General features: G+C 44.9%; 3 protein-coding genes and 1 non-coding gene across 4 annotated transcripts; 2 read left to right on the forward strand and 2 right to left on the reverse strand.

Moving 5' to 3' along the window:
* Window positions 1–800: 800 nt before the first annotated feature.
* Window positions 801–4,864, forward strand: LOC124652460 (UDP-rhamnose/UDP-galactose transporter 5-like). Its single transcript, XM_047191475.1, has 6 exons — window positions 801–975; window positions 1,574–1,799; window positions 2,540–2,724; window positions 2,822–3,022; window positions 3,528–3,689; window positions 4,156–4,864. The coding sequence occupies exons 2-6, from the start codon at window positions 1,670–1,672 to the stop codon at window positions 4,474–4,476; spliced, it is 999 nt and encodes a 332-aa protein (XP_047047431.1). The 5' UTR covers window positions 801–975; window positions 1,574–1,669; the 3' UTR covers window positions 4,477–4,864.
* A 3,332-nt stretch (window positions 4,865–8,196) lies between these two features.
* Window positions 8,197–8,324, reverse strand: LOC124658590. The gene has a single exon (XR_006989304.1). It is a non-coding gene; the product is annotated as a small nucleolar RNA snoR130 (small nucleolar RNA).
* A 238-nt stretch (window positions 8,325–8,562) lies between these two features.
* LOC124654418 lies at window positions 8,563–10,841 on the reverse strand. The gene is made up of 4 exons (XM_047193422.1): window positions 10,714–10,841; window positions 9,625–9,747; window positions 9,082–9,184; window positions 8,563–8,944 (listed from the first exon to the last, which is right to left on the reverse strand). The coding sequence occupies exons 1-4, from the start codon at window positions 10,806–10,808 to the stop codon at window positions 8,693–8,695; spliced, it is 573 nt and encodes a 190-aa protein (XP_047049378.1). The 5' UTR covers window positions 10,809–10,841; the 3' UTR covers window positions 8,563–8,692.
* Window positions 10,842–11,090: 249 nt separating this feature from the next.
* Window positions 11,091–12,940, forward strand: LOC124651075 (protein SYM1-like). Its single transcript, XM_047190223.1, has 7 exons — window positions 11,091–11,320; window positions 11,425–11,512; window positions 12,021–12,115; window positions 12,220–12,292; window positions 12,435–12,527; window positions 12,613–12,699; window positions 12,850–12,940. Exons 1-7 carry the CDS (start codon window positions 11,091–11,093, stop codon window positions 12,928–12,930), a joined length of 747 nt encoding a protein of 248 aa, XP_047046179.1. The 3' UTR covers window positions 12,931–12,940.
* Window positions 12,941–27,426: the final 14,486 nt, after the last annotated feature.

The following is a 27,426-nucleotide window of genomic DNA, read 5'->3' on the forward strand; positions in this document are numbered from 1 at the left end:
GCACTTGTACATTTAGATGTGCCGGACAATAACAACAAGAAAGGTACATCTCGGAATTGAAATATACATCTAGTACATTTGTAAATGTATCATCCTCGCTAAGGTAACTGAAAACAATCCTATGATATTTCTATTGTATAAACATGCAAACTTTGGTTTATAAACCTAAAGCCCGCAAGATTAAAGTTGGCGTGACACTGCAAAACGATAGTTTTCATATTCTTACATTTTTAGATCCCTAAAGTCAAAGAGGCTCTTACCAAAATTAAAACAATATATGATGTTTAAGGCCGCTCAACTTTAAAAATTAGCTCGGCATCATCACCAACATTACCAACTCGAGCCGACAAGCCGGCCTGACAGGTTAGTCACCCTTTCCTTTTATTTCCAGCTAATCCTTAAACCGATTACCTTGATCAAGATGTTATCGAGCTGGAACTTACTCCAATGCTATTACAAAACAAACTTGGTTTCAACAAAGGAGTACCACCACCAAATGCTTGGACATAGCAGAGAAAATGATTGGCATGGAAGAGATAATGATGGCATGAGCTTCCTCACAACATTTGTTTGATGCTATGCCATTTTCCTCACACCTAGCTTATTTCCTTCTTCATGTATCCCTTGTCACCTTCACGAAAACAAAACCACGGCGGTTCAATCGAGGAGAATCTATCAATAAAAACCCTGAGATTAGCACGAATTATTTTTTTCGACTCGCAAAAATGTGCTCGCTGGGTGGCTTATAAATAGTGGGCTGGCAGATCTCGTCGCACTGGACAAGGTTGTTGCGACTTGCAGAAAAGAAATAAAAAATAAAAAAGGGCTGCAGAGGGGGAAAAAAAACCGAACACTCACACAGAACAACACGCCCTCCACCCGGCGACACCGCCACCGCGCCCACCCCAAATCTCAGATCAGAACGCCGGGAGATCTGCCATTTCCGGCGGAGGGATCGGCCTCCGCGCCGCTCCAGTAAGGATTCTGCCCTCCCCCTCCCTCTCTGCTGCGTTTTTTTTTGTTGCCGGCGCGCGATCTGGTGCGGGTTTAGGCGCGAGCAGCTGCGATTTGGGAGTTGGGATTCGTGGGCGGGTTGAGGGATTGCGGGGTGTGGAGTTGCGTTTTTTTGGTGTAGTTCGTGATGGGTTCCATGGAGGAGCACCGCGGACTACGACTACGAGCACGGTTGTTTTTCAGCAGAGCGTTCCGGAGCAGTAGGGTTCTCGCGTCACGAAGTGTTACAGTATCTAGCAGAGGGATTTGTGGTTGAATGACTGGGTTAGGAGAGAGTTGGGGTAGAGCTGCGTTTCTGGTTGGGATCCCGTGGAGGAAGAACATTCAGTTCTAACGAGTAGCTGCGTATGGACATGAGCAGGCTTGTTTCCAGCGGGGCTGGAAGAAACAGTAGGGTTCTCGTATCATCTACTGCTATTTGCGTTCACAATCAGTAGGGTTCTGGTAAATAGTAGTAGTGCATGCTGTTTTTATAACATTCCTGCTTAACCGGGGAACTGCTCTTGATACATTTGATGCATGGCTTTGGTCACTGTCTAAACATCTGAAACTGCTTCAGTTCCTGCAGTTAAATCTTGGGCTCCCGGTGGATGGCGTTTGTGCTCCAGAGACTGTAGCTCCCCGAGTATCGAGTTGAACTTGCGGAGGTGCAGAGATGGGTTCGCCGAGGAAATCCGACAAGAAGGCTGTCCTGGACTTGGCAGCATGGAGTTTCAATATCACCTCATCTGTTGGGATCATCATGGTCAACAAAGCACTGATGGCTACCCATGGATTCAGTTTCGGTATGTTTGTGCTTTACTGAAGAATTCTGTGGTCAAAAACGTACATCCCTGCTTCATGTTTGTGACTTATTCTCCTTTAGTTTGTGGGCAGTGTGTATTATTACGTCATTAGGCATTTTGATCTGTATCGTTTCATTTCTGGCAGGCCTCAAGTTGACTAATATAGGCTTATTTCTTGTTCTGAAATGTGCATCAGTATTACTCTCTTGATTTTAGTGTAAAACTGGGATATCTGATCTTAACCAAACTTTAGAATTTTCAAAATTCTACTGCGAATTCCATCGATGTGAATTCTAGATGCTCCTTTTTTGTTAATAAATGTTTAATCATAGGAGTCATAAGGATTTACTTTTATAGTGGTATTTCACCTACTCATACCAAACTGTTTCACTTGATTTGCTTTTATAGTTGTCTGAAAGAGTTAGTACAATGTGGAATCATAAAGATTTTGCTCTTATGCAATCAAAATGTTCATTGAACCTGAAATCCACCCCCTTCTAGCTGTTATACTGACCTGCTCAGCATAAACTTGAGATGTGTCTGTTTAACATGAGAAGCATGCTAATCTAATACTCTCCCTGTTCCCTTTTTATAAGACATTTTGGCAAGCCAATTAAGCCTGCCAAAATGATTTAGTATTATACTGGCAGATTTCTGCTCTTACCCTCAGCAAACTGCACATGTGTTAGAACTCTGATATATTTCCTGCCATGTCGCTGATTATGATTTACCTCGTGCAGCCACAACATTAACTGGCCTTCATTTTGTGACAACCACCTTGATGACTATCGTATTCCGCTGGTTAGGCCTGAGCCAGCCCTCTCACTTACCACTTCCAGATCTGATTAAGTTTGTGATCTTCTCAAACTTGTCGATCGTTGGCATGAACGTGAGCTTGATGTGGAACTCTGTGGGGTTTTATCAGGTTAGTGAAGTTTCCATTAGCTAAGTTATGTGGCTTTAAATTGTTAACTTTTAAGAGCTTTAAGTTAACTCTTAAGTAATCCTTTTCTCTTGTTCAGATAGCAAAGCTGTGCATGATACCTGCGTCATGTCTTTTGGAGGTTGTCTTTGATCGTGTTCATTATTCAAGGGACACAAAGCTGAGCATAATGGTTGTACTCGTAGGCGTTGCAGTTTGCACAGTTACTGATGTCAGTGTGAATGCAAAGGGCATGCTTGCAGCTGTCATAGCTGTTTGGAGCACAGCTTTCCAACAATATGTAAGTTGAAATACCTCTATTGTATGGTTATTTATATATATTCTAGTAGTAAATAAGAGTCCTGCTGTAATTTTTGGGTAATCCACAAAACCTTTTCTTGAAACACAATTGTTATTACATGGTTCACAAAGTAGCTACTGTTCATTCCACGTACCTGCAAGTTTATGGATAATTGACATTTGACTAGGGCTCCCCCCCTCCCCTTCGTTGAACATGGAAAGAAATCATGATGTCGGTTTTACATGCTTATCTATTAGAGGACTTGCACAGTGATAGAATTAAGAAGCGGACAATCTCTATGCAATGCATTATGTTGTTTATATACATTGTCACTCCAATTTCTAAGTATGCAATGCGTTCTGTTCTTTAATCTCATGGCTACATCTGTTATTTGATCGCCATTGCTGCCCTTCTGTTATTACCTGTATCTATGGACTGTCGCCATATATTAGGGGAGGGTTTCACAATTTTAACTATATTATAATTTTCTTTTCATTTGTTGCAGTATGTTCATTACCTCCAGCGGAAGTACTCTCTGAACTCATTCAATCTCCTGGGCCACACTGCTCCAGCCCAAGCAGGTTCTCTCCTGTTAGTGGGGCCCTTTGTGGATTACTTGCTGACTGGCAAAAGGGTGGATCACTTCAATTTCACATCGCTTTCTCTGGTAAGAAGTCAGTCTTGCGGTAGTCTTTCATGTCCCTGATCCTGCTGTGATCTGTGTAGCAACTTCTCGATAAGCAATTGACCTAGCTTGTTTTTGTTTGCTTAGAGATAAAGTGGTGATTAGCCAGCTTTTTAGCAGATTGACATTTTGCAGTACTGCATGTACATGATACTTCATCACTTTATGGAGCATTTATGTTTTGGAGAACTTTTTTAGGCTGCTTCATTGTATCGCATATTTGAGAAAAAAAGCGGAATTTAATTTCCACTCCTGACTAGCCTCTGTTAGCAGTAAATTCAGACAACTGCAGTTTCCCTTTATGTGTGTGATCTCTGGCCTGTTAATGCTGCATAGTACTGTTCTGCTTGACTATAGTTTTGGATTTTACTGTTTTCCTTAGCTCATCATGATTCAACTTAGTTTATTTTGTCACCCATCTTACCATTGATTTTGTGCCACTCTGCAGTTCTTCCTCGTACTCTCATGCTTCATTGCCATCGGCGTCAATCTGAGCCAATTCATCTGCATCGGCCGGTTCTCTGCTGTATCTTTTCAAGTCCTTGGCCACATGAAGACAGTGCTGGTCTTGTTTCTCGGGTTTCTCTTCTTTGGCAAGGAGGGCCTTAACCTTCATGTTGTCCTCGGGATGCTTCTTGCTGTTCTTGGAATGATGTGGTATGGAAACGCATCAGCGAAACCCGGGGGCAAGGAGCGTCGGAGTGTTCTCCCAGTGAGGTCTGAGAGGCACAATGGAGCTTCGGAAGAGAAGGATGGTAGTGAGAAATGATTTTTGCGATCTGCAACTGCAGGGCACGCATATTTTTTTTCTTGAGGTTTCTGGTGACACAAATACAACGGAAGAAGAAACTCTGGCATTGTTCTTGATAGAGGTTACTACAACAGCTGAACCTTACCCCACCTAAGAACTTGGCAATCGGCATTGTTCTTATAGGTTACACACATTATCGTCATATTTTTCGGTCTCTGATACCTTCGTAGTCAGTAGATGTTTTACAAGGTTTGGGTATAGTATAATCATCCTTTAGAAGTAAGTCAGTATGTGAAGTTGTGGAATTGTGGTGAAGTTGTTTTGGCCTTACGGAAGTATTCTGGACTACACATTAGATCGTTTCAGAAACATCAGTGTTGAATGAAATTTTCATCAGGTTTTTACAGGCCGTACTGTCACTTGTCTTGTTGATCTGAAAAGTAAAATATTTGTTCATAGTGGAAGTATTTACAAGGTATGATGAAGAGTATACACAGAGGGTAGGCAACACAGGCACTGCTAGCTCCTATTCCATCCTGCAGGAGAGAAGAAAATCTCTCTTGAAGATAACTGATTAACAATCTATGCTAGGGCTTGCATTCTTGAAATTTTTGGCACTTCGCTTCCAGATGTAATATGTTATTCGCTGTCACACTGAATGCTCGAATCAGAAATGCATGTTTGAACATCAACTTTGATTCATAGACATTGAGCTATACATCAGAATTAGTGTTGAGGTACAAGTGGAAGTGCAAGTGCAGAAGAGAGATGATTGCAGGTTTCCAGTTCGTCTGCTGTCACGCAAATATAGCATATAGTCTGGTTCCTCGTTGATCCGAATGTTGCGCCTTTGCATCATGTCCGTAATGTTGAGCCTACCGTTAAGGAGCCAGGGAAACACCTGCTCAGTTTAGAGGTGCATTTTGATTTCCAAATGCAGGAAGCGTAAGGAGGGGCCTGAAGGTGATGGTAGGAGGGTTCGTAGAACTTGCTTGCAGAAATCTCTAGCCCAGGAATTGGCTGAAGGTATCATCCAGTAAATGTTAGAGAAGTTATGTTTACAAACAATTCAAATGGACTAGTTTATCTTTATTCGCATGTGTTTAGAACACAACAATTTTATAAAAAACCTTCTAATTCCCACAGGTAAGGGAATCATATGCTCTGGGCAACAGGGCTTAACAAGGCGAGATGTACGATCATGTCGCTTTATACAGCCTGTTTTTTACTACTCCCTGTATCCCAAATTAGTTGGTGCAACCATATACAAGTGTACTACTGAGCTACGTCAGGCCGGATGGAGTATTGTTCTTTTTGCCGAATTGAGTTTCCGGTATTATTTATTGGATCAATTGCCGTTAGCACAGAGATACAGCATATGGACAACCGAATTGTATATTTTTTTTCGAGAGCACGCAAAAGACGTACCATATCTATATCTTTATAGAAGGCAAAGGTTTGAGTACAATAACGACACCACTCAATACAAGCAACGAGCGTAACCCCACACGATACCGGCTACGGACCAAAGTCCTAAGCAAAGAACAAAGCCGCATCTCAACCAACGCCAGACACCTCCGAAGAAGAACAGCTAAAGACCTTCCTTGTCAACGAACCATCCAAAGGAGATCAATGGCGGGACCTGTTATGACCCTAGAAGCCGTTCTCACGAACATGCCAGCAGTGACGTGCATAGCGCCCTTGCCCTAAAGAACTGCCGTGGACCGCTGCGTCATTGGATTAAAGCCACAAAGGACCTCTACGCCGTGTCTTCAAGCACGAAGCTCCCAACAGAGTCACGACATCATAGACTCCGCCATCGTGCGGATCTGCACTGGATCGAGGCTTTCGCCCGAAGGCAACCAACTCCAGCAGGGTAGGGAGATACCGACACTCCACGACGACGCCTCCAAGGAGGGGAACTGACACCCACAGGCACCATCGCCACCGGCCCGACCCAAGCTGGGCAGGACTTTTGTCCGTTTTGTCCGAGTCGTCGAACATCTTCGAAACACCTAGAGCATAGGGCAGACCGCTCTTGAGCCTCGCACCGCTACCACCACATCGCCTCGTCGAGGAAGTCGCAAAAAAATGCAGACCACTCCGACACACCCCGCAAAGCTGAGGATCCGGTCAACCTCCATCTCCACCTCCAACCCGGCCAGGCACCGCAGCCACCACACTCCCCTCCGGCATGAGCAAACGCTGCACGCAACGATCCTCGCCAACTCCAGGCGCCAGCCCACGTGCAGATCAGCCCAACAGGCCCAGATCAGGCCCAAAAGCCTAGATCAGCCTCGCAACTCCAGCTTCCGTTCCCAGCCGCCGGGCGACACGAGACAACACCGAGCTTGAGGCAGCGAACCTCTGCTCGCCGAGGGCTCTCCGCCTCCAGCACCGTCCGCGCCCTGTCACCTCCCGATGACACTGCTGCTCCACTACACCCCCTGCTTGCCACTACAGATCTCCCCGGGGTCCGCCACAACGCCGCACCACCACACCTCCTGACCCCCAGCCATGCGTCGCAGAGGCCCGCGAAGCCCCGCGCCGCCCCGCCTCCACACATAGGGGGGCCGTCGGGCCGCACCCGCCATCACCAGCCATTTTCGACGACCAAGCGTGGCCACCACCGCCAGCGGTGGGCGGACAAGGAGATCCAGGCGACAGCCACTAGGGTTTGGAGGGACGCCTCCGGGGTCACCCGTGCATGGCAACCCCGGGAGGAGGGGGTGAGTGCGATACTCTCGAACAAATTGTATAATTTCATTACACTACCTTGTGCAACAAGTTAAAAATTCTCAGACATCATTAGCTTGTACACCTTCGTATACATGATTCTCAACAATGCGTCATGGAAAAGAAGAGCAAGCACAAAATATGGTGTACTGACAGTGAACACAACTTAGTGATAGAAAAAGTTGGGATGAGCTTAATAAGCGAGAAGTACAAATTGCAGGCAATACATCAACCTATAGCTTGTCTCCAGTTTCCTACTTAAAGCATAGCTTTTCCCAGTATCCAAATCCCGCTTTGTAAAATCCTTAAAACAAGCAACTACGGAAAACAATTCACAGAGAGAACATCAAGTCTCAAGGTGCCTATTATATTGCAATGACAGCACCAGAAGAAACCAGTCGGTATAATCCTTCTGTAAAAAAAAGCATAAGAAAAAGGTGCTAACTACACGCAAGAAGTGTAACAAACAGACAAGGGTAGTCTCCATCAAGTCACTCAGAATGCCATATATCAACAGTGCACATGGAAACACTGGTTCCTTCAACCTCACATATGTCTGAGAGGGAGCACCAATTGAATGAATGCTCGGATTACTAAAATGTTCATCACAGGAACAGATGGAAAGTTTAGGGAAGAAAAGTTGAGAACAAGGATGTTACAATCAACTTAAAATGATCTCTGATTTGTTAAAAATTGGCAACATCCTAGGAAAACCACATAGGGTACTAATGATACAGGAATATGGGAGATTAAACTCAACAACAGTGAAGAAAATAATGAGAAGAGTTATGACAAAGAAATACTGTTGCACCCCAGCAAAACTCAATTTGAACCATTACTTATTTTTCTGCTCGGTAAATAGCTTATTCTTCATTGTAATATTGGCCGACAAAAGAGTAAATTGCAACTTGAAAAAAGAAGACATACTATTTTTCAAAAGGAATCAGAATAAGGGTGCTAAAAGAGAAGACAAGGAACAAAAAGAAGGCCAGTTTCCATCATGTCCCTCAGAATGCCATATCTCAACAGTGCACCTCGAAACATTGGTTCCTTCAACCTCAAAGCAGAGTACTGAAGAGGGAGCGCCAATTGAATGAGTGCTTAGATTACTAAAATGTTCATCACAGGGACAGATGGATATTACATGAGCAAATAATGGAAAAAAGAGAGAAGACAGTACCGTCTTGAGAATATGTCACAATGTTATTTCTAATTTGATCAAGGGCTGCAGAATGTTGCAAAAAACTTTGCAAAGCATTACGGCTAATCCAATATAGGAGATGAAATTTGGTGGCTTTGAAGAAAATAATGAAAAAACTATGACAGAAATAATGCTCTATCTCAAAACACATGTTTCTAACCGTTACGAGTTATTTTTTGTTCGCTAACTTCTGAACGTGCACTTATTTTTACAAGAGAAATTAATACAAGGAAGTTTAAATATCAGTTGGTTGATTTCACAAGCAACATCAACTAGTTGGCTAGTCCATACAACCAGTTATTGTCCGTCACCTGATGCTGATGCTCTATCTTGGAGAAACATCTGTCTGTCCAATTTCATCTTATTCACGATCTCAAGTACCTTGGGGTTATAGAAACGGTCCTTAACATACTTCTTTTCCTCTGCCTGTATTTCCTTGATAGCACTTGGATATGGATTTGGAGGTGGAGCCTTTCCTTCCCTTCGTGCAATTTGTTTCAGTTCCTTGTACGCTTGCTTCTTTGCTTTCTTCTCTGCTCCATATTCCATCTGCAAAAAACATGATGGTCATGCAAAGAGTTGCAACTATACACCATGAAAGTTGGACAGAGCAGAACCAAGAAATGGATTGCCGAAAGGGTATTCCATATGAGAAACAAAGGATATATATTAGAGAGGATACTTACATCTGCTACAGCCATTGCATCTTCTTCATTGACTCCCTGCTCTTTCAACTCTAATACACGCCAAGCAAAAACTCTTGCTGGTGGTGGAGCAAACCCGCTTATCCTGAAAGAATTCGGCTAGCTCTTGAATTTTGTGTATGATATGACAGAAATCAAATTATGTTATAATGAAAAGACAGGGAAAAAAATATTTTGGAGTGAAACAGAGGGAAATGTTCACACCGTCATCAGTGAGAAAAAGGAGTTGCTAGACTGTACATGTACAACTGTATATCCTTCAAACACAAGCTTTCATTCACTAGTGCCTCCATTACGCAATTGTAGTAATCAGTTCAAAGGCAAAATAAGGGGGGAAGAACCAAGTCTGAGATAACCATGTCGAATGTGAAAGGATTCTCCATTAGCCTCGCAAAAAGATTTTTTTTAAAGAAAAGGGAAAAAAAAAGGCAAACACATGCACATCCTCTAATCTGGAGTCCTACAAAACTTGAATACTGTACAGCCATTTGTGCAGATATTTATAAGAGAAGAAAAGAAAATTACTTGACTGCATCATGGTAGAGTGAATCTGGATGCTTTCTGAAGAACTTCTTCACATAAACGTCCTCTGGCAATTCTATCTTCTTGATCTCCCCATCAGTGCGAGGGAATACGACTGGAGGTGCCCTAATCAGAAAGCAACATATGTTTCAAGCTAGCAAGCAACATGAATAAAGCACGAGGGAATGTGACTAAAGGTACCCTAATACGACAGCGAGATATGTTTCAAGAAATCAGCAAGCAACATGAGTAAAACAGAAAGATAATTAATAGATGGAAGTATAGGACCAACACCTTCAGTTCATAAATATCAGCCAAGACCAACTGAACCCAATGAGGCAAATTTGATACAAGAAACCTTTAGCCACATGTATCTTTGCCTTCCTCGGATAATATGGTTGCCATGACGTAAGAAAACGAGCAAGTCAAGGAAATATGTTCACCTAACTATTGAACTGAGCTCATCGACAAATATCACATATCGTGTGGGATAGTGTGGTCAGTCCACAAATATGCCAGGTGAAAAGGTTCATTCTGTTTCCAACAAGCAACTCACACCTGATGATTACCGTGCAAAAAGCGGGATATTCAGGTCAAGCATAGCTGAAGTAAGAATTAACAGTTTTATCATTGGTGTGAACTTTGAAGCTTCACTATAAAATGTAAGCAAATCTGTCACACGCAGGAAAAAGAAACTGTGGGCAACATGCTCGTCTGATCGATAAAACAACATAAAGCACAATTACTCTAGAAATGGTGCTGCCACTGATCGTAATGAGTCAGTACCCCTTGATATGATTAACCATGAGAAATCAAATGCCAAAGGAACTGTCGCCATCATATCAATCGTAAGGGCGTAAATCAGCACGCCCAGCCGCCCACAGATTATCAAATCAACTACCGAGCCTAGATGCTATTTTAAAGTTTACCAACTAATCAACAGTATATGAATAAAAGAACGCCTCCATCACCTAGCTTGGATCTCTCATTTCCACAGAATTCATTGCGCCAACATCAAACCACCGCAGCAAAAACACACACGCACGTATGGAACAATCGGGAAATGGCGTAAGTAGAGGAGGGAGTACTGACTGCTCCATGGCCTTGAGCCAGGCCGGGGCGGGCTTGGCCAGCCCCTTCACCAGCTTCCGCGTCTTGGTCAGCAGGTCGCCTCGCATGTACGACATCGCCGCCTCCACAAGCCGTCGCCGCCGCCGCAACGGAGAGGGAAAGCCGGCGAGACGGTGGCAGGATCTGTGCTGTTCCTTCTCGCCGTCATGGCTTTCTAGGTCAAGCAGACAATGTAAATGGGCCGGTATGGGCCCGAATTCCCCTCCAATAAACTAAGTGGGCCGGAATCGGCCCAGGATTTGTTTTCTTCACTGCTGTGCCCCTCTGGCTCTGGAATTCTCTAGAACCCTAGCGCGATTCCCAAAACCCAAAGCTCCTCCTCATCCTCTTCCATGGCGATGGCGTCCGCGCTCCCGCTCCTCCTCGCCCCCCGCCCCGTCGCCTCCCCGAGGCCCGCCCCAACGGGCCGCTTCCTCTCCCTCGCCGCCGCTCCCGTCCCGGCAGCCGTCGCCCCCCGCCTCGCGCGGCTCCAGCCGCTCCACGCGGCATCCCCCTGCAGCTATGTCGTCGCGGCAGCGACCGGAGGAGCGGAGGTGGCCAGAGCGAAGTGCTTGCAGTTCGTGGCCTGGTGAACAGCTTCCCCATTCCCTCCATCACCGTGTTGGTTCTTATGCTTCGGTAACATGCTTATATGCTGGTTTGTTGTTGGAATCGCTGCGATGTGATGTGTAGGTATCTTCTGTCTCTCGACAAGCACCCGGTGGCCACTAAGGCGGTCACTTCTGCTCTGCTGAATATGGCCGGGGACCTCATCTGCCAGGTTCGACTTGTATTATTCACACTGATATTGTGCAATGTAGCATGGGTTACATGGATTGACTCACAAGCAAAATTACACAGACAAAATAAGGGAGAAAGAGTACATTTATTTATGTATAAAAAGTAGTGTAAACCGAAGCTAGTATTGATTCAAGAATGGACTCCACAAGCAAGTATCGTGATTTTGCTGTGATCTTTGCTTCATCTCCAACCATTTTTTCTTGTGTTGTAAATTATCTTCATGCATGCCTTAATGTGAGCAAATGCGAAAAAAATGAATGAATCGCTGTTATGACGTGCTACTGAATTGCTTGATGTGGTGAGTCATCCACCTTGTAGCTAAGTGCAGGGTTTAAAGGTAGAGAGTAAACCCAAACTTTGTGTGTATGATGCATGTCTGTGTAATTCTGGTCATGCACAAGCGCCATCCCGTCTTAGTTTTGATGTGAAATTCAGAATGCGCAGACATGTCATTGACAATACTTTATCTACTTTTGGTTTTATTCCAGCTTGTAATCGATAAAGCGCCAAAGCTGGACTTGAAGAGAACATTTATGTTCACGTTATTGGGACTTGTCCTGGTTGGGCCAACCTTGCATATCTGGTAATCATCTCCTGTCTATTCTACAGAATAGTGGTCAACAGTAGTTAGTGTAGCCAGTGTTTTCTGCCAGTATTGTTTGATTGATAATTAGTCTCTATATGCAGGTACTTGTATCTGAGTAAATTAGTAACTGTTACTGGGGCTTCAGGTGCCATTTCTCGCCTGTTACTTGACCAGGTTTTCACCCTTTCCTTCTCACTTCCAAGTAAAGGATAATAGTGAATGTATACATATCCTTGAGATCCTGTTTTGACTTATTGAGTTGTTCTATGTTTATTTTATCTTTTTTACATGTTTTTAAATTGTTTTCCCTATGCAGTTCATCTTTTCTCCAGTTTTTATTGGAGTCTTCATGAGCATACTGGTAACCTTAGAGGGAAGGCCATCTCTTGTAGTGCCAAAGCTTAAGCAGGTAAAAAGGATATCAACTCTCAACATCCTTCTATGATATTATGTATGTGTCTTGTACTGATGCAAAATATTTACAAAATGTACAGGAGTGGTTCTCTTCGTTGATCGCGAATTGGCAATTGTGGATTCCCTTTCAGTTCCTGAATTTCTACTTTGTCCCACAGAAGCTACAGGTTTTTAAGAAGTTGCATGTTTTGACAGTCTTTGACTATAGTGTTCAGTACATGGAAAATGAATTAGCTTGGCTATTTTCTATCTCTTTATATAGTTTTGTGACGCTTTGAGTATTGTTCTTACCAAATTCACTGATCATTTTTTTGCAGGTTCTTGCTGCTAATTTTGTAGCCCTTGCATGGAATGTTATTTTGTCATATAAGGCCCATAAGGAGGTTATCGCGGAATAGCCAAATAGGTAATTTTCAACTCTATATCTGCACTGCACATAAGTAAAGCCTGCCTACAGTGTCTCAAATCTCTTAAATTAATGTTCCAGTGGCCAATCCCATGGATGCTGTTAATCAAGATCACATGGATGTTCTTATCAATCATCTCCTGTTGATGATGTGTTTAATAGTATCATATGGGGATGATCCTGAAATCATCACACTGTAACAAAAGTACAGTTTGTCCACTTATTATATCCTAACATAAAACATTTTTTTATCGAGAACTGTGTACCAAGCACATATTTCCTGAAACAAAGTACGATGACAACAGTAACTAGCCATCTCAGATATAAAATTATATGTTACTTTTTAAGTTAGACATTTTTCCAAGAAACATCTAATCTGCGAGAGTGTCTTTCCTGATTAGTGTTTAGGGGTGACGCTGCAATTCAAGGCTCTTTCAATTTGAGGCGGCCATCTGTTATGACCTTCTAAGACATTGATTTCTTTATTTGTGAGCTTGCTGAGAATTTATTGCATGTGAATTTCACAGACTCTAGCCTGACAACGTTTTCTTTTAGGTTAATCTGCTGGGGCACGTCACAAGACGATGCCTCATCCAGATTGCGCAGCAGTCAGTATCTTAGACTTAATTTCTGCCACCCTTGAAAGGTACCTTGTGGACTAGTTCTGGAATGACTGCGACTTGACCTCCACAAAGTCAAACCTTTCAGCTTCATAAAACTTTTGCTATTTAAAATGACACTGACTGGTGCTAAAGGCGCTTTTTGTTCTTTTGTACCCTGTGGCTGAGCTTAGAGGAAAAGTACAAGTGGGTAAATGCAAAAGAGGATTTGGTCAAAACATTTGTTCTTTTGACTTGTAGTTTGGCATACGACTATGACTGGCATTTAGCGTTTGCATCGTTATTGTATGACACCGAAGTTCTTGTGCCGGATTTAGACTTTCAAGCTTTTGGTGCTCTCTTGCCTCTACGCTATCGATTAACTCGTGTTTTGTTATTTGATCTTATTCTGATCCCTCGCTTCTTTCCGTTTCAGGTTTCGGCCAGGTAGCGACGATCTGAGGTATTGTTGTTTAGAGAGTAGGCTGTAGGCCAGCGTATGTACTGTTTCGGTTCTGATGTGTAGGGCCAGATCCTCTGTATATTGCGATGGAAGGCTGAAAAGAAAACTTGTTAATTATCCTCCTGGCATGGCTGTGTTGCGCGACCAATATTTACTTGCTTGCTATGGTTTGGCCTGCTTATCTGTATCGTGTCTGTTAAGTGCAAGCCGGCCATGCTTGTTAACAATGCTTATATGCTGATTTGCACACTCTCTACAAGTACAACCCTTCGTGATGTTGAGGTTGTTCTTGGTTTCCACTGAACTTTAAACCATTTCATGTGAAATTTCCTGCGTTCCTGCCAAACCCAGTCACCATCTCATCGATACGTTGGCTCCAGGTAATGGCCGGCTCGCCGGTGGCTGACTTAGTGGCTGACAAAAATTCAGTGGTTGGGTGTTCGGACGGCGCACGTAGCTTCACGGTGCTTTGTCATTGCTGTACTGAGCCATCCATCGGTCGACTACGCTATTCGCTGTCTTGATTGTTGCCCTGTCCGTAAGAACTCCGACCAAGGCTCCTGTGGCTGTGAATCACAGATGGATAGACTCTGTAGACTGGAGCAGCTAACTTTGACTCTGAACTTTTCTGAATTGCCCGTCAATAGACCACGGCCGGTTACCACCTCATCCTTTCACCGTCTATTCGTTCTGCCTATCGATGATTTAATTCTGTACAATGTGAAACCTGAAATACCAACGGTAGTTTTCAAGTGCCATCTCTATTCGACTCCCATGTCTTGGTACCAGATTGGTACTGCCCAGTTCGTAAGAAAAACATCATGCCATGTCCACTTGCTCTGTCCACCTTCGTCGTCAACAAGGTGTGTCAAGGTGTGTCAACTCATCAAGAGGGGATAAAGTCCTATCCCCAAGGAGACACATTCCCCCCCCCCCCCCCACACCTCGCTCTCCTCTTGCTACAGTTACTGAGCCTCCTATCTCTCTCACCGGGCCTCTCCCTCCTCCTCTCCGCCGGAGTAGCCGGCCGGAGATGGAGGGGAGATGGCGCCGGAGTAGGTAGGTTTTGTAGGCTTAGCGGCAGCTTGCCGGTAGTGGGCTGGTTGCCCGGTAGCGGAAGCGACGGGCGAGATCTGGCCGCCTGGATCTCACCTGCTTTAGGGTTGATCTGCTTTCTTCTCCTTCTCCGGTGGTCGGAGGGGAGAGGGGAGCAGGAAACCGACGCTTCCTTCAATAAAGCAACGGCGGACTTCTTCCTGCTGCAGCGCGGAAGCGGCGGGCGCCATGTTCTCCTGGCCGGCATTGGAGGCGAGGGGGAAAGGATGCGCCTGCCAGGGACCAACGACGACAACGCGCTCCTGGCCGGCCGTGGAGGCGAGGAGGAGCACAGCCACGTCGTCGCCATCCTCTCTGTATCTTGGAGGGTGTATCTCTGCTGCTTCTGGTACGGAGGTAGCACATCGGTGTTGTTCCTCTCGGCCGGCCATGGAGGCGAGGGCGAGGACGGCATGGATGTTGCAGATCTCCTGTGCTTGAAGCGGTGCCACAAGTGTGTGCCTGAGAGGTGCTATGGAGCTGCGTCCTCTTCGTCGACGCTGTTGCTGATGCGGTTTTCTTCCAGTGAAGCTCACCAACGGGGGACATGTGCCGGCGTCACTGCCCCGCCCCTGCTTATTATGGCCGATTGGCGGCCCTTCTGCTGGAGAACTGACTTCCCAAAGACCAAGCTGTCCAAGGGGAAGAGCCACCGCTTCTGCCACAACGCTGGGCCGACTGGTTCGTCCCCTGCGCCGGTGTTCGTTCGGCGGAGCAACTCGACGGCGTTTTCCTTCTGCGGTGCAGAGCGACAAGGACCCATTGCTTTTTTCAAATTTTTTACGAGGTCGTCTCTATAATTTTTCAGTCCTTATCCAGAAATCCCCTGAACTGTAGGGACCTTTCTGCAATATGTACCCACCGCCTGTGCAATACTAGCAGCTTCTAGGGTCTTTGGACCCTACCCTTGTTCAAAAAAAAATCAAGAAGGGGTATGTATTGGTCGGGTCTTCACACAGAAAGACGTTTAACCTTTTTTTTTTTTTTTTTTTGCGGAAGAAGACAGTGATATTAATACTCTGTTCTTACAGAAAGGTCCAGAAACCAAAGCAAAATTACAAAGAAGTCCTCCTGGATCCCGTCAGCGCCGACGCCCAGGAGCTTTCGGTGGCGGGCCCCTGCCGCTGCTCCATCTTCGCCTTGGATCGGAGCCAGCCCCATGGCAGCGGGGGAGTCGCCGAGCACCGGATCCATGGATCCTACGCCTGGAATCGCCGTCGACGACGCAGAGCATCTCGGAATCACCATCGTTTTCATCTTCAAGCTGGAGCCATATCCCCCTGTACAAACCCCACAAGCCTCCCACCAACGCCGGAGGAAGCGTCGGCAGAGCGGAGAAGAGGCTGGAGGACAAAAGCCACAACCATGGCCGGCGCAACCGCCCCGCCCACCATGGTCCGGGCACCTACACGCACCGGCAGGTTGTCGACGACGACGAGGACGACGTCGAAGCGGAGGAGAACCTGCAGCACCACTTATTCGCATCAGCCCCGCCCTCCCTCCACGGCGGCGCCGGCCCCGAAACTACACCTCCACAACCTATCTACACCGCCAAGACACAGATCAGGGGATTCCCCACCCTCCCGCCGCCGGAGCGGCCGGCGGAGGGGGAGGAATCCCGCCGATGTGCCGGCGGGCGCTGGGAACCCCGAAGTCGCCTCCCGGATCGCCTCTGGCAACTGTAGAGAGAGAGGGGAGAAACCGAATGACGTTTAACCTTTTTTTACATATGACGTTTTCAGGTTTTGTGGCCAGTCGAGTTTTCGTGGGTCGGATCTACAACCATATAAGGCATTTGAGATGTAGGTGGGTTCAAACCTCAAGCTTAGAAGGATCGGTGATGTGTACTTTTTCCACGTCAAGGTTGGATAAATTTGCAAGGGTTTTAAGTACATTCACTTATTCTTATGATGAGATATGATCAAGAACTAACTAATTAATTGTGTTCTCACTTAAAATCACTCTAAGGACGTGGAGTATATCACCGGACCCATTAAGAACTATGCTTAGATGAAGCTCGTCTACAGTGATCGTAGTTAGTTCTTAACTATATGAGGCATTTGATATCTAGGTGGGTTCAGATCCTCAAGTTCGGAAGGCTTGGGGATATCAACAACAATTATGATACACGACGAGTTGTACTTTTCCCATCATCAAGGTTGGATAAATTTAGATACATTCACTTATTTTACTCTCACATATGATCAAGTAGAGGAGAAGCCTTCGAGGGGCAAAATCCAGAAGGTGAAAGACTACCTTAGGAGCAAAAGCAAGAAAAATGGCGCCACAAGAAAAGAGTCCGCTGTTGGTTGATGGTTTATTTTCCTCTGTTGTTTAAAAGTTTAGAAGTTGTTTGCTTTGGGAGTAGTCCCCATGTGTTGTAAGTGTTGTTGTCGTTTGTGGTTGGTGGTGTTGTTGTTACGGTTTTTTTGCTCGGTTTTCCGTTAATTAACTGGGCATTCCTCTTCTTAATTAATAGATTGGGGCAAAGCTTTTGCCCCATTTCAAAAAAAAAAAGAACTAACTAACCAATTGTGTTATCACTTAGAATCACTCGTGGCAACTAAACTGGTGGCCGAACATGAATTAGATGGTCCGCCCAGCTTGGGCAGAGACCCAAAATCGGCACAATCACCGAACTTTCAGAAAGGTTAGTTTTGGAAAACAGGTTTGTATTATTTGAAGAAAATGATAACTTCGCAAAACACGAGACCATTCCCTATCTGATATCTGTAGTTAAGCTGCTGTCTGCTGACGCTGCTGATGCGTGATGCTGGCGTCAGTGGCAAGTGGGGCCGAACAGAACCAGGGCGGCGGCCGGCAGGTCGCTCGTGAGGAAGCACGCGTGAGGCCGGGCGACGAAAGTCCAGAGAAAACCGTTTCCAGTCTTCCGATTCAACTGTAGAACGACTGTACCTACTATTGTACGTACTCCGTATGGGACGATGAAATTCCAATAGCAGCCGCAGCAGAGTCAACCAAGTTGCCTGGTCGGCAGTCGGCCACTGCCAGCACAATGCTCAACTGCGACTATACGACTATACACTCACCACAAAAAAATTCACTATCAAGATACTAGGCAGTATCGTTTTTCCGTCAACGGTATCGTGTGTAGGATCATGTCATAATGTTATTTGTAATATGAGATTTCTGTTTTTCAAAATATAATCAATTTGTGTGTTAAATAAAATTATTACCTAGCATATATTTCTGAAAAAACATAGGACCTGTTCTCGTAAAAGAGTGGCATATCATATTCTAGACTTGGTTAAACACCACATGAGGAATGCAGAGGCAGAACAATATATTTAGTCCACGGCAGGAAACCAATGAAACGATTGCTCGATACTATCAACAGGTTGGCGTCTGCTTCAGTACAACCCCCCCCTCCAAAACTGGTTTTGGCTCAAAAGCCCACCAAACCCATATCCAAGCCCGTATGACGCCCGTATGTGAACTCGTATATGACCGTCCCTGTACCGTATGCGTCTTCCTCCCACGATCATTCGCTCCTCCACGTTGGAACTCGATGAGCCGGGTGCCGCCGTCCCGTCGCACGATCTCGGACGCCACGATCACCTCCTCACCGCCGCACTCCTCCGCCACAGGGCTCCTCCGTCGCTTCTCCACGATCTCCTCTTCACCGGCATCTCCCCGGAGCTCGACGAGCCGCCGTCGGCGCCACACTCCGTCACCATAGACCTCCTCCACCAGGGCATATCTTCCCGATGATCTCGGCACTCTCATCTACACGATCTTCAGGGCCTGCTCGACGAGACGCCTCTGCTGCACGCCGTCGCCTCGAGCTCCGTCTCTCCGGCGAGGCGATCTTCCGCTGGACACGACGTGGAGGTAAGTTTGAATCTCTGCGTCCGGATATGTCTGGCGGCTCATCTTGCGTGTTCGGCGCACGGAAGACAGGCCGGCACACGAGCACCAGACAGTCCGGCCTGCGGCGGACAGGCCGGCGCCTCGCTGCCAGACTGTCCGCTGTCCGTGTGCGTTTAATTAAGTTTACTAAATATGAAATAGTGATTTGCAATGCGTTATTGTTTAGAATTTTGCATTAGTTCTTTACTGCGTGCGGGTTTTGTGTTGTTTTTGGAGAAATGGGGGACTATAGCTCAACTTGGAGTGACGGGGATGACGGATATACGGGCGATGATGATTCTACTTCGGAGAATAGTTCGAAATCCAGGATCTATGAAAATGTACCTCCTTTTGCGGAGAACCTTCCATCATCGGGGTCCTCAGAAAACATGAGTGAAGTATGTTGATTATTTTTTAATGGCTACCAATAAATGGAAGCAATGAAGTGACATGTTACATTCTTTGTTTTTGGCTGTGTAGGTGCTATACGGTGGTCACGAGGAGGATGAGTATTCAGACATGGAGGTTGGGTTTGATGAATATAGCGTGGAGGTAGGACTGCATCACGAGGAATCAAGCTCTGAACATAAGAGCGAAGTAAGTATATAGTTTTAGTATGGCAAACCGTCAATGTTACCTTTGGAACGACAACTTTTATGACTTATTTTCCCTTCATGTGTAGGTGATATCTGGTGCTGACAATGGGCGTGAACATCACAGTCAAGCGGACCCGGATATTGTGAGTAATGAATATAAGATGCACTCTATGGAAGAGCACTGTAAAATACTGGACATGACATTTGATTCCGAACCGGCGGCTTTTGTCTGGTACAACAGCTATGAGAGAGAGCATGGCTTCAGCATCCGAAAGGACATTTTGAAGCGGGCAAAGCGAGGGAAACGTGGTAAGGGAGAAATACGGTTAAGGCGGTATGTCTGTTCCAGGGCAGGGAAACGTCATGAAAAGCTTTTAACGCAGGAAGGCCGCAGTCGTAGGCTAAGACCCGAGACTCGTTGCAACTGCAATGCCAATCTCACCGTGAAGCGTGACCTATCGAGAGGAGTATGGGTTGTCAAAAGTTTTTATGGCAATCACAGACATAAACCAGCTAGACCGGACGAAGTACCATTTCTTCGAGCGCACAGAAAGATTAAGCCGTACCAGAGAGCTGAGATACTATCTTTGGGAGCAAGTGGAATGAGAAAGTACATGATTATGAAACACTTTCTCAGAAGACATGGCTACGGTGGTGTAGGCTTCGTAAGGCGAGATCTGTACAACCTATGTTGCAGGGAGAAGAGGAAGCTTATTGCGAAGGATGATGCTGCCACATCACTTGGTATTATGGCCGCGAGGAAGAAGAGTGATCCTGATTTTTTTTTGATTACCAAGTAGATGATGAAGGATGGTTGAAAAGCATGTTCTGGTGTGATTCTCAATCACGGCAGGACTATCAGGATTTTGGCGACGTGGTGGTGTTTGATAGCACGTACAAGATGAACCGGTATGCTATGCCATTTATTCCTTTTGTAGGCCTGAACAATCATCGTAAGACTACGGTGTTTGCATGCGCTCTCGTGTCAGACGAGACAAAAGATACATATGCTTGGCTGCTTCGGACATTCTTGACTGCAATGTGTCAGAAGAAGCCCAAAGGTCTTATTACTGATGGGGACGCCGCGATGATATTAGCTATTCGGAATGTCCTTCCGGACGTGTGGCACCGTCTATGTACTTGGCACATAGAGAAAAACATGAAGAGACACCTTGGTCATAAGTCGCTAAAGGAATTTCGGCCATTCTTATACAACGCCACTTCAGAAGCCATTCTTGAGGAAAGATGGAGCGCGTTTTGTCGCAAGTGCGAGACAGATAGTACCCAAGAATGGCTCAAAAGGATGTACAATAAGAAGAGAATTTGGGCTGCCGCGTATCTGACCGGTGGATATTTCCTTGGTATGAAAAGCAATCATAGAAGTGAGAGTTTGAACTCATGCCTTCACCTTCACCTGGATTATGGTATGACCCTAGTTGACTTGATAATGCATTACGAGAATGCCATTGTTCGCATCCGTGAGAGCGAGGCGGAAGATGACTGCATCTGTTCCCAGAGTTTACCGGTGGCAGTTACTGAATCCAAAGAGATAGAGGTTGCTCTTGCCCATGCCTTCAGTCCAGCCAACTTCTACATCTTGCAGCAGGATGTGAAGAAGCTTGGTGACCTCGAGATTTTTGAGGAATACGTGGGAACAGGGGGATCTAAACAGTTTATGGTCAAATGGAGGAATAGCGGCAGATACTCGTTTATCATGGAGTATAGTCCTAATCAGCCGAAAGAGTTAATACAGTGCAGCTGCCGAAGAATGAATCGTATGGGGCTTCCATGCAAGCATATCCTATATGTATTGAAGCACCTGAAATTGTCCGAAATACCGGACTGTTGTGTTCTTCGACGATTCTCCAAACTGGCACGAAATGGATTGCCAGCACGCCGCAGAAGCGATCTTTTCGCGTACGGTTACTCAGGGCCAGGGAAGCGAAAAAGATACAACGACATGGAAACAGTATCGGTGGAAGCTATGGATGCGGCAGTAGATGATCCAGCAATGTATAATGAGTTCATGGCATATATGAAGGGCTTAGTAGCAAGAAAATATGCGAAAAAGAATGGACATGATGGTCACACAGCCTTCGCTGAAGAAGACGCGCATGATTTTCAAGACAATGCAGTTCCGGTTGGTGATCCCGATAAGGTTGCCACGAGAGGAGCACCTAAGCAAAACACAAAAGCTGCACAAGAGGTAAATCACCCCGTGACGAAAAATGGTAGACCACTAGCGTTCGACGAGCGTAAGACCCGGAATCAGGGGTGCACCACCTGTGGTGTCATCGGTCATAACAAACGGAACAAAAAGTTGTGCAAAAAACATCCAGAGTAAGTCTGCTTACATATTTTTCTTAGCTAGGCCGATTAATTAAATCTATGTTAAACGAGTACTAAATAATTTCGTTTTGTAATGCAAGTATATGAAAAAAGAAAACAAGTAGAAGTGCATCTTCACTAGCGAAATTACAAAATTATCGCTTTACCTTGAAGATTATGTATTTATGATACGTCCAAAACGTATCTACTTTGCCGAACACTTTTGCTATTGTTTTGCCTCTAATTTGTGTATTTTGGATGCAACTAACACGGACTAACGCTGTTTTCAGCAGAAATCCAACTTTCAGGAAAATCCTCGGAATTTATGTGAAAGATCCTATTTTCCCAGAATATTGACGGAGCCAGAAGGGCAAGCCAGGTGGGGGCCCAAGGGCCCCACACACTAGGCCGGCGCGGCCCAGGAGGGGGGCGCGCCGCCCTGTTGTGTGGGCGCCTCGGCTGGCCCCCGACGCCCTCCTTCGGACAACTTAATGCTTTCGACCTAAAAACGCATGGGGGTTAGAAGAAATCGCCAGAAGACATCCAGTACGCCGCCACCGTCGCGAAACTCCGTCTCGGGACCAGAAACTCCGTTCTGGCACTCGCCAGGACGGGGAATTGGAGGAGATCATCGCCATCATCACCACCGACGCCTCTCCATCGACCAGCCATGTTTCCCCCATCCATGTGTGAGTAATTCCCCCGCTGTAGGCTGAAGGGGATGGTAGGGATTGGATGAGATTGGTCATGTAATAGCATAAGATTGTTAGGGCATAGTGCCTAGTGTCCGTAATTGGTACTTTTATGATATTGTTGTAACTTGTTATGCTTAATGCTTGTCACTAGGGCCCGAGTGCCATGATCTCAGATCTGAACATGTTATCAATTCATTATGATATTCATTGCTTTATGATCTTACCCGCAAGTTGTATACACGTGTTGTCTGTCCGGAACCCGAGGCCCCAAAGTGACGTAAATTGGGATAACCGAAGGGGATGGCGGTGACATGAGGATCACATGTGTTCACGGAGTGTTAATGCTTTGCTCCGGTGCTCTATTAAAAGGAGTGCCTTAATTTCCAGTAGATTCCCTAGAGGCCCGGCTGCCACCGGCTGGTAGGACAAAAGATGTTGTGCAAGTTTCTCATTGTGAGCACGTACGACTATATATGGAACAGATGCCTATTGATTGATTAGTACTTGGACACCGTTTTATTATTATCTGCAAATGCCCTGCTTTGATTGTTACATGAGTTTCTCTCATCCATGCAACGCCCGTTCATCCATCCCCTGTGCCTACGGTATTTTAATCCTCGCTGTTTACTAAAATCACTACCGCTGTCTTTATTACTCACTGTCTGTTATTTCACTACCGCTACTTGCTATAAAGCTGCTACTATCGATAAACTCTTGCGAGCAAGTCTGTTTCCAGGTGCAGCTAAATTGACAACTCCGCTGTTAAGGCTTACAAGTATTCTTTGTCTCCCCTTGTGTCGAATCAATAAATTGGGTTTTACTTCCCTCGAAGACTGTTGCGATCCCCTATACTTGTGGGTCATCAATTTACTTCGCCTTAATTGTAATTGACCGAAACCATTTGTGATTCTATACCATTTTCCATTTTCATGTACTTCCATTCATTGTGATTTATTATATAAATTTTACTTGTCTGAAAAAATGGCAAACAAGCGTCAAATCCGAGATGAGAAAAATTATGAGGGTAAGTTTGTTCGTGTCACTGATGGCGTGTAACTCACACGTTCGTTGGGAACCCCAAGAGGAAGGTATGATGCGCACAGCAGCAAGTTTTCCCTCAGAAAGAAACCAAGGTTTATCGAACCAGGAGGAGCCAAGAAGCACGTTGAAGGTTGATGGCGGCGGGATGTAATGCGGCGCAACACCAGGGATTCCGGCGCCAACGTGGAACCTGCACAACACAACCAAAGTACTTTGCCCCAACGAAACAGTGAGGTTGTCAATCTCACCGGCTTGCTGTAACAAAGGATTAACCGTATTGTGTGGAAGATGATTGTTTGCAGAGAAAACAGTAAAACAAGTATTGCAGCAGATTTGTATTTCAGTATTAAAGCATGGACCGGGATCCATAGTTCACTAGAGGTGTCTCTCCCATAAGATAAAAGCATGTTGGGTGAACAAATTACAGTCGGGCAATTGACAAATAGAGAGGGCATAACAATGCACATACATGTCATGATAAGTAGAGTGAGATTTAATTGGGCATTACGACAAAGTACATAGACCGCCATCCAACTGCATCTATGCCTAAAAAGTCCACCTTCAGGTTATCGTCCGAACCCCCTCCAGTATTAAGTTGCAAAGCAACAGACAATTGCATTAAGTATGGTGCGTAATGTAATCAACAACTACATCCTCGGACATAGCATCAATGTTTTATCCCTAGTGGCAACAGCACATCCATAACCTTAGGGGTTTCTGTCACCCCCCAAATTCACGGAGACATGAACCCACTATCGAGCATAAATACTCCCTCTTGGAGTTACTAGCATCAACTTGGCCAAAGCCTCTACTAATAACGGAGAGCATGCAAGATCATAAACAACACATAGGTAATAACTTGATAATTAACATAACATGGTATTCTCTATCCATCGGATCCCGACAAACACAACATATAGCATTACAGATAGATGATCTTGATCATGTTAGGCAGCTCACAAGATCCAACAATGAAGCACAATGAGGAGAAGACAACCATCTAGCTACTGCTATGGACCCATAGTCCAGGGGTGAACTACTCACTCATCACTCCGGAGGCGACCATGGCGGTGTAGAGTCCTCCGGAGATGAATCCCCTCTCCGGCGGTGGTGCCGGAGGAGATCTCCAGAATCCCCGAGATGGGATTGGCGGCGGCGGCGTCTCTGGAAGGTTTTCCGTATCGTGGTTTTTCGCATCAGGGGTTTCGCGACGGAGGCTTTAAGTAGGCGGAAGGGCGGAGTCGGAGGGCTGACGAGGGGCCCACACCACAGGGCGGCGCGGGCCCCCCCTTGGCCGCGCCGCCTTGTGGTCTGGCCACCTCGTGGCCCCACTTCGTATGCTCTTCGGTCTTCTGGAAGGTTCGTGGCAAAATAGGACCCTGGGTCTTGATTTCGTCCAATTCCGAGAATATTTCGTTACTAGGATTTCTGAAACCAAAAACAGCGAGAAAACATCAATCGGCACTTCGGCATCTTGTTAATAGGTTAGTTCCGGAAAATGCACGAATATGACATAAAGTGTGCATAAAACATGTAGGTATCATCAATAATATGGCATGGAACATAAGAAATTATCGATACGTCGGAGACGTATCAGCATCCCTAAGCTTAGTTACGCTCGTCCCGAGCAGGTAAAACGATAACAAAGATAATTTCTGAAGTAACATGCCATCATAACCTTGATCATACTATTTGTAAGCATATGTAATGAATGCAGCGATCAAAACAATGATAATGACATGAGTAAACAAGTGAATCATAAAGCAAAGACTTTTCATGAATAGTACTTCAAGACAAGCATCAATAAGTCTTGCATAAGAGTTAACTCATAAAGCAATAAGTCAAAGTAAAGGTATTGAAGCAACACAAAGGAAGATTAAATTTCAGCGGTTGCTTTCAACTTGTAACATGTATATCTCATGGATAATTGTCAACATAGAGTAATATAACAAGTACAATATGCAAGTATGTAGGAATCAATGCACAGTTCACACAAGTGTTTGCTTCTTGAGGTGGAGAGAGATAGGTGAACTGACTCAACATAAAAGTAAAAAGAATGGTCCTTCAAAGAGGAAAGCATCGATTGCTATATTTCTGCTAGAGCTTTTATTTTGAAAACATGAAACAATTTTGTCAACGGTAGTAATAAAGCATATGAGTTATGAAAATTATATCTTACAAGTTGCAAGCCTCATGCATAGTATACTAATAGTGCCCGCACCTTGTCCTAATTAGCTTGGACTACCGGATCTTTGCAATGCACATGTTTTAACCAAGTGTCACAATGGGGTACCTCCATGCCGCCTGTACAAAGGTCTAAGGAGAAAGCTCGCATTTTGGATTTCTCGCTTTTGATTATTCTCAACTTAGACATCCATACCGGGACAACATGGAGAACAGATAATGGACTCCTCTTTCATGCATAAGCATGTGGCAACAATTATTATTCTCATATGAGATTGAGGATATATGTCCAAAACTGAAACTTCCACCATGAATCATGGCTTTAGTTAGCGGCCCAATGTTCTTCTCTAACAATATGCATGCTCCAACCATTAAGGTGGTAGATCTCTCTTACTTCAGACAAGACGGACATGCATAGCAACTCACATGATATTCAACAAAGAATAGTTGATGGCGTCCCCGAAACATGGTTATCGCACAACAAGCAACTTAATAAGAGATAAAGTGCATAAGTACATATTCAATACCACAATAGTTTTTAAGCTATTTGTCCCATGAGCTATATATTGCAAAGGTGAATGATGGAATTTTAAAGGTAGCACTCAAGAAATTTACTTTGGAATGGCGGAGAAATACCATGTAGTAGGTAGGTATGGTGGACACAAATGGCATAATGGTTGGCTCAAGGATTTTGGATGCATGAGAAGTATTCCCTCTCGATACAAGGTTTAGGCTAGCAAGGTTATTTGAAACAAACACAAGGATGAATGGTGCAGCAAAACTCACATAAAAGACATATTGTAAACATTATAAGACTCTACACCGTCTTCCTTGTTTTTCAAAACTCAATACTAGATATTATCTAGACTCTAGAGAAACCAAATATGCAAACCAAATTAGCAAGCTCTAAGTGTTTCTTCATTAATGGGTGCAAAGTATATGATGCAAGAGCTTAAACATGAGCACAACAATTGCCAAGTATCAAATTATCCAAGACATTTTAGAATTACTACATGTAGTATTTTCCAATTCCAACCATATAACAAATTAACGAAGAAGAAACTTCGCCATGAATACTATGAGTAGAGCCTAAGGACATACTTGTCCATATGCTACAGCGGAGCGTGTCTCTCTCCCATAAAGTGAATGCTAGGATCCATTTTATTCAAACAAAACAAAAACAAAAACAAACCGACGCTCCAAGCAAAGTGCATAAGATGTGACGGAATAAAAATATAGTTTCAGGGGAGGAACCTGATAATGTTGTCGATGAAGAAGGGGATGCCTTGAGCATCCCCAAGCTTAGACGCTTGAGTCTTCTTAGAATATGAAGGGGTGAACCACCGGGGCATCCCCAAGCTTAGAGCTTTCACTCTCCTTGATCATATTGCATCATACTCCTCTCTTGATCCTCGAAAACTTCCTCCACACCAAACTCGAAACAACTCATTAGAGGGTTAGTGCACCATAAAAATTAACATGTTCAGAGGTGACATAATCATTCTTAACACTTCTGGACATTGCATAAAGCTACTGGATATTAATGGATCAAAGAAATTCATCCAACATAGCAAAAGAGGCAATGCGAAATAAAAAGGCAGAATCTGTCAAACAGAA

The sequence above is a fragment of the Lolium rigidum genome, chromosome 5 (genome assembly GCF_022539505.1).
Source record: "Lolium rigidum isolate FL_2022 chromosome 5, APGP_CSIRO_Lrig_0.1, whole genome shotgun sequence".
NCBI classification, from domain to species: domain Eukaryota; kingdom Viridiplantae; phylum Streptophyta; class Magnoliopsida; order Poales; family Poaceae; genus Lolium; species Lolium rigidum.

What these genes read in the sequence shown, in the direction of transcription:
- LOC124651075 (XM_047190223.1), top strand. Translation starts at nt 11,091, where the DNA reads ATGGCGTCCGCGCTCCCGCTCCTCCTCGCCCCCCGCCCCGTCGCCTCC. An exon ending in TGCTTGCAGTTCGTGGCCTG is followed by an intron (nt 11,321 to 11,424) that starts GTGAACAGCTTC and finishes TGTGATGTGTAG; the next exon opens with GTATCTTCTGTCTCTCGACA. An exon ending in CTCGCCTGTTACTTGACCAG is followed by an intron (nt 12,293 to 12,434) that starts GTTTTCACCCTT and finishes TTCCCTATGCAG; the next exon opens with TTCATCTTTTCTCCAGTTTT.
- LOC124654418 (XM_047193422.1), bottom strand. Translation starts at nt 10,808, where the DNA reads ATGTCGTACATGCGAGGCGACCTGCTGACCAAGACGCGGAAGCTGGTG. An exon ending in TGGCTCAAGGCCATGGAGCA is followed by an intron (nt 9,748 to 10,713) that starts GTCAGTACTCCC and finishes CTTTCTGATTAG; the next exon opens with GGCACCTCCAGTCGTATTCC. An exon ending in ATGCAATGGCTGTAGCAGAT is followed by an intron (nt 8,945 to 9,081) that starts GTAAGTATCCTC and finishes TGTTTTTTGCAG; the next exon opens with ATGGAATATGGAGCAGAGAA.
- LOC124652460 (XM_047191475.1), top strand. Translation starts at nt 1,670, where the DNA reads ATGGGTTCGCCGAGGAAATCCGACAAGAAGGCTGTCCTGGACTTGGCA. An exon ending in TACCCATGGATTCAGTTTCG is followed by an intron (nt 1,800 to 2,539) that starts GTATGTTTGTGC and finishes TACCTCGTGCAG; the next exon opens with CCACAACATTAACTGGCCTT. An exon ending in ATTTCACATCGCTTTCTCTG is followed by an intron (nt 3,690 to 4,155) that starts GTAAGAAGTCAG and finishes GCCACTCTGCAG; the next exon opens with TTCTTCCTCGTACTCTCATG.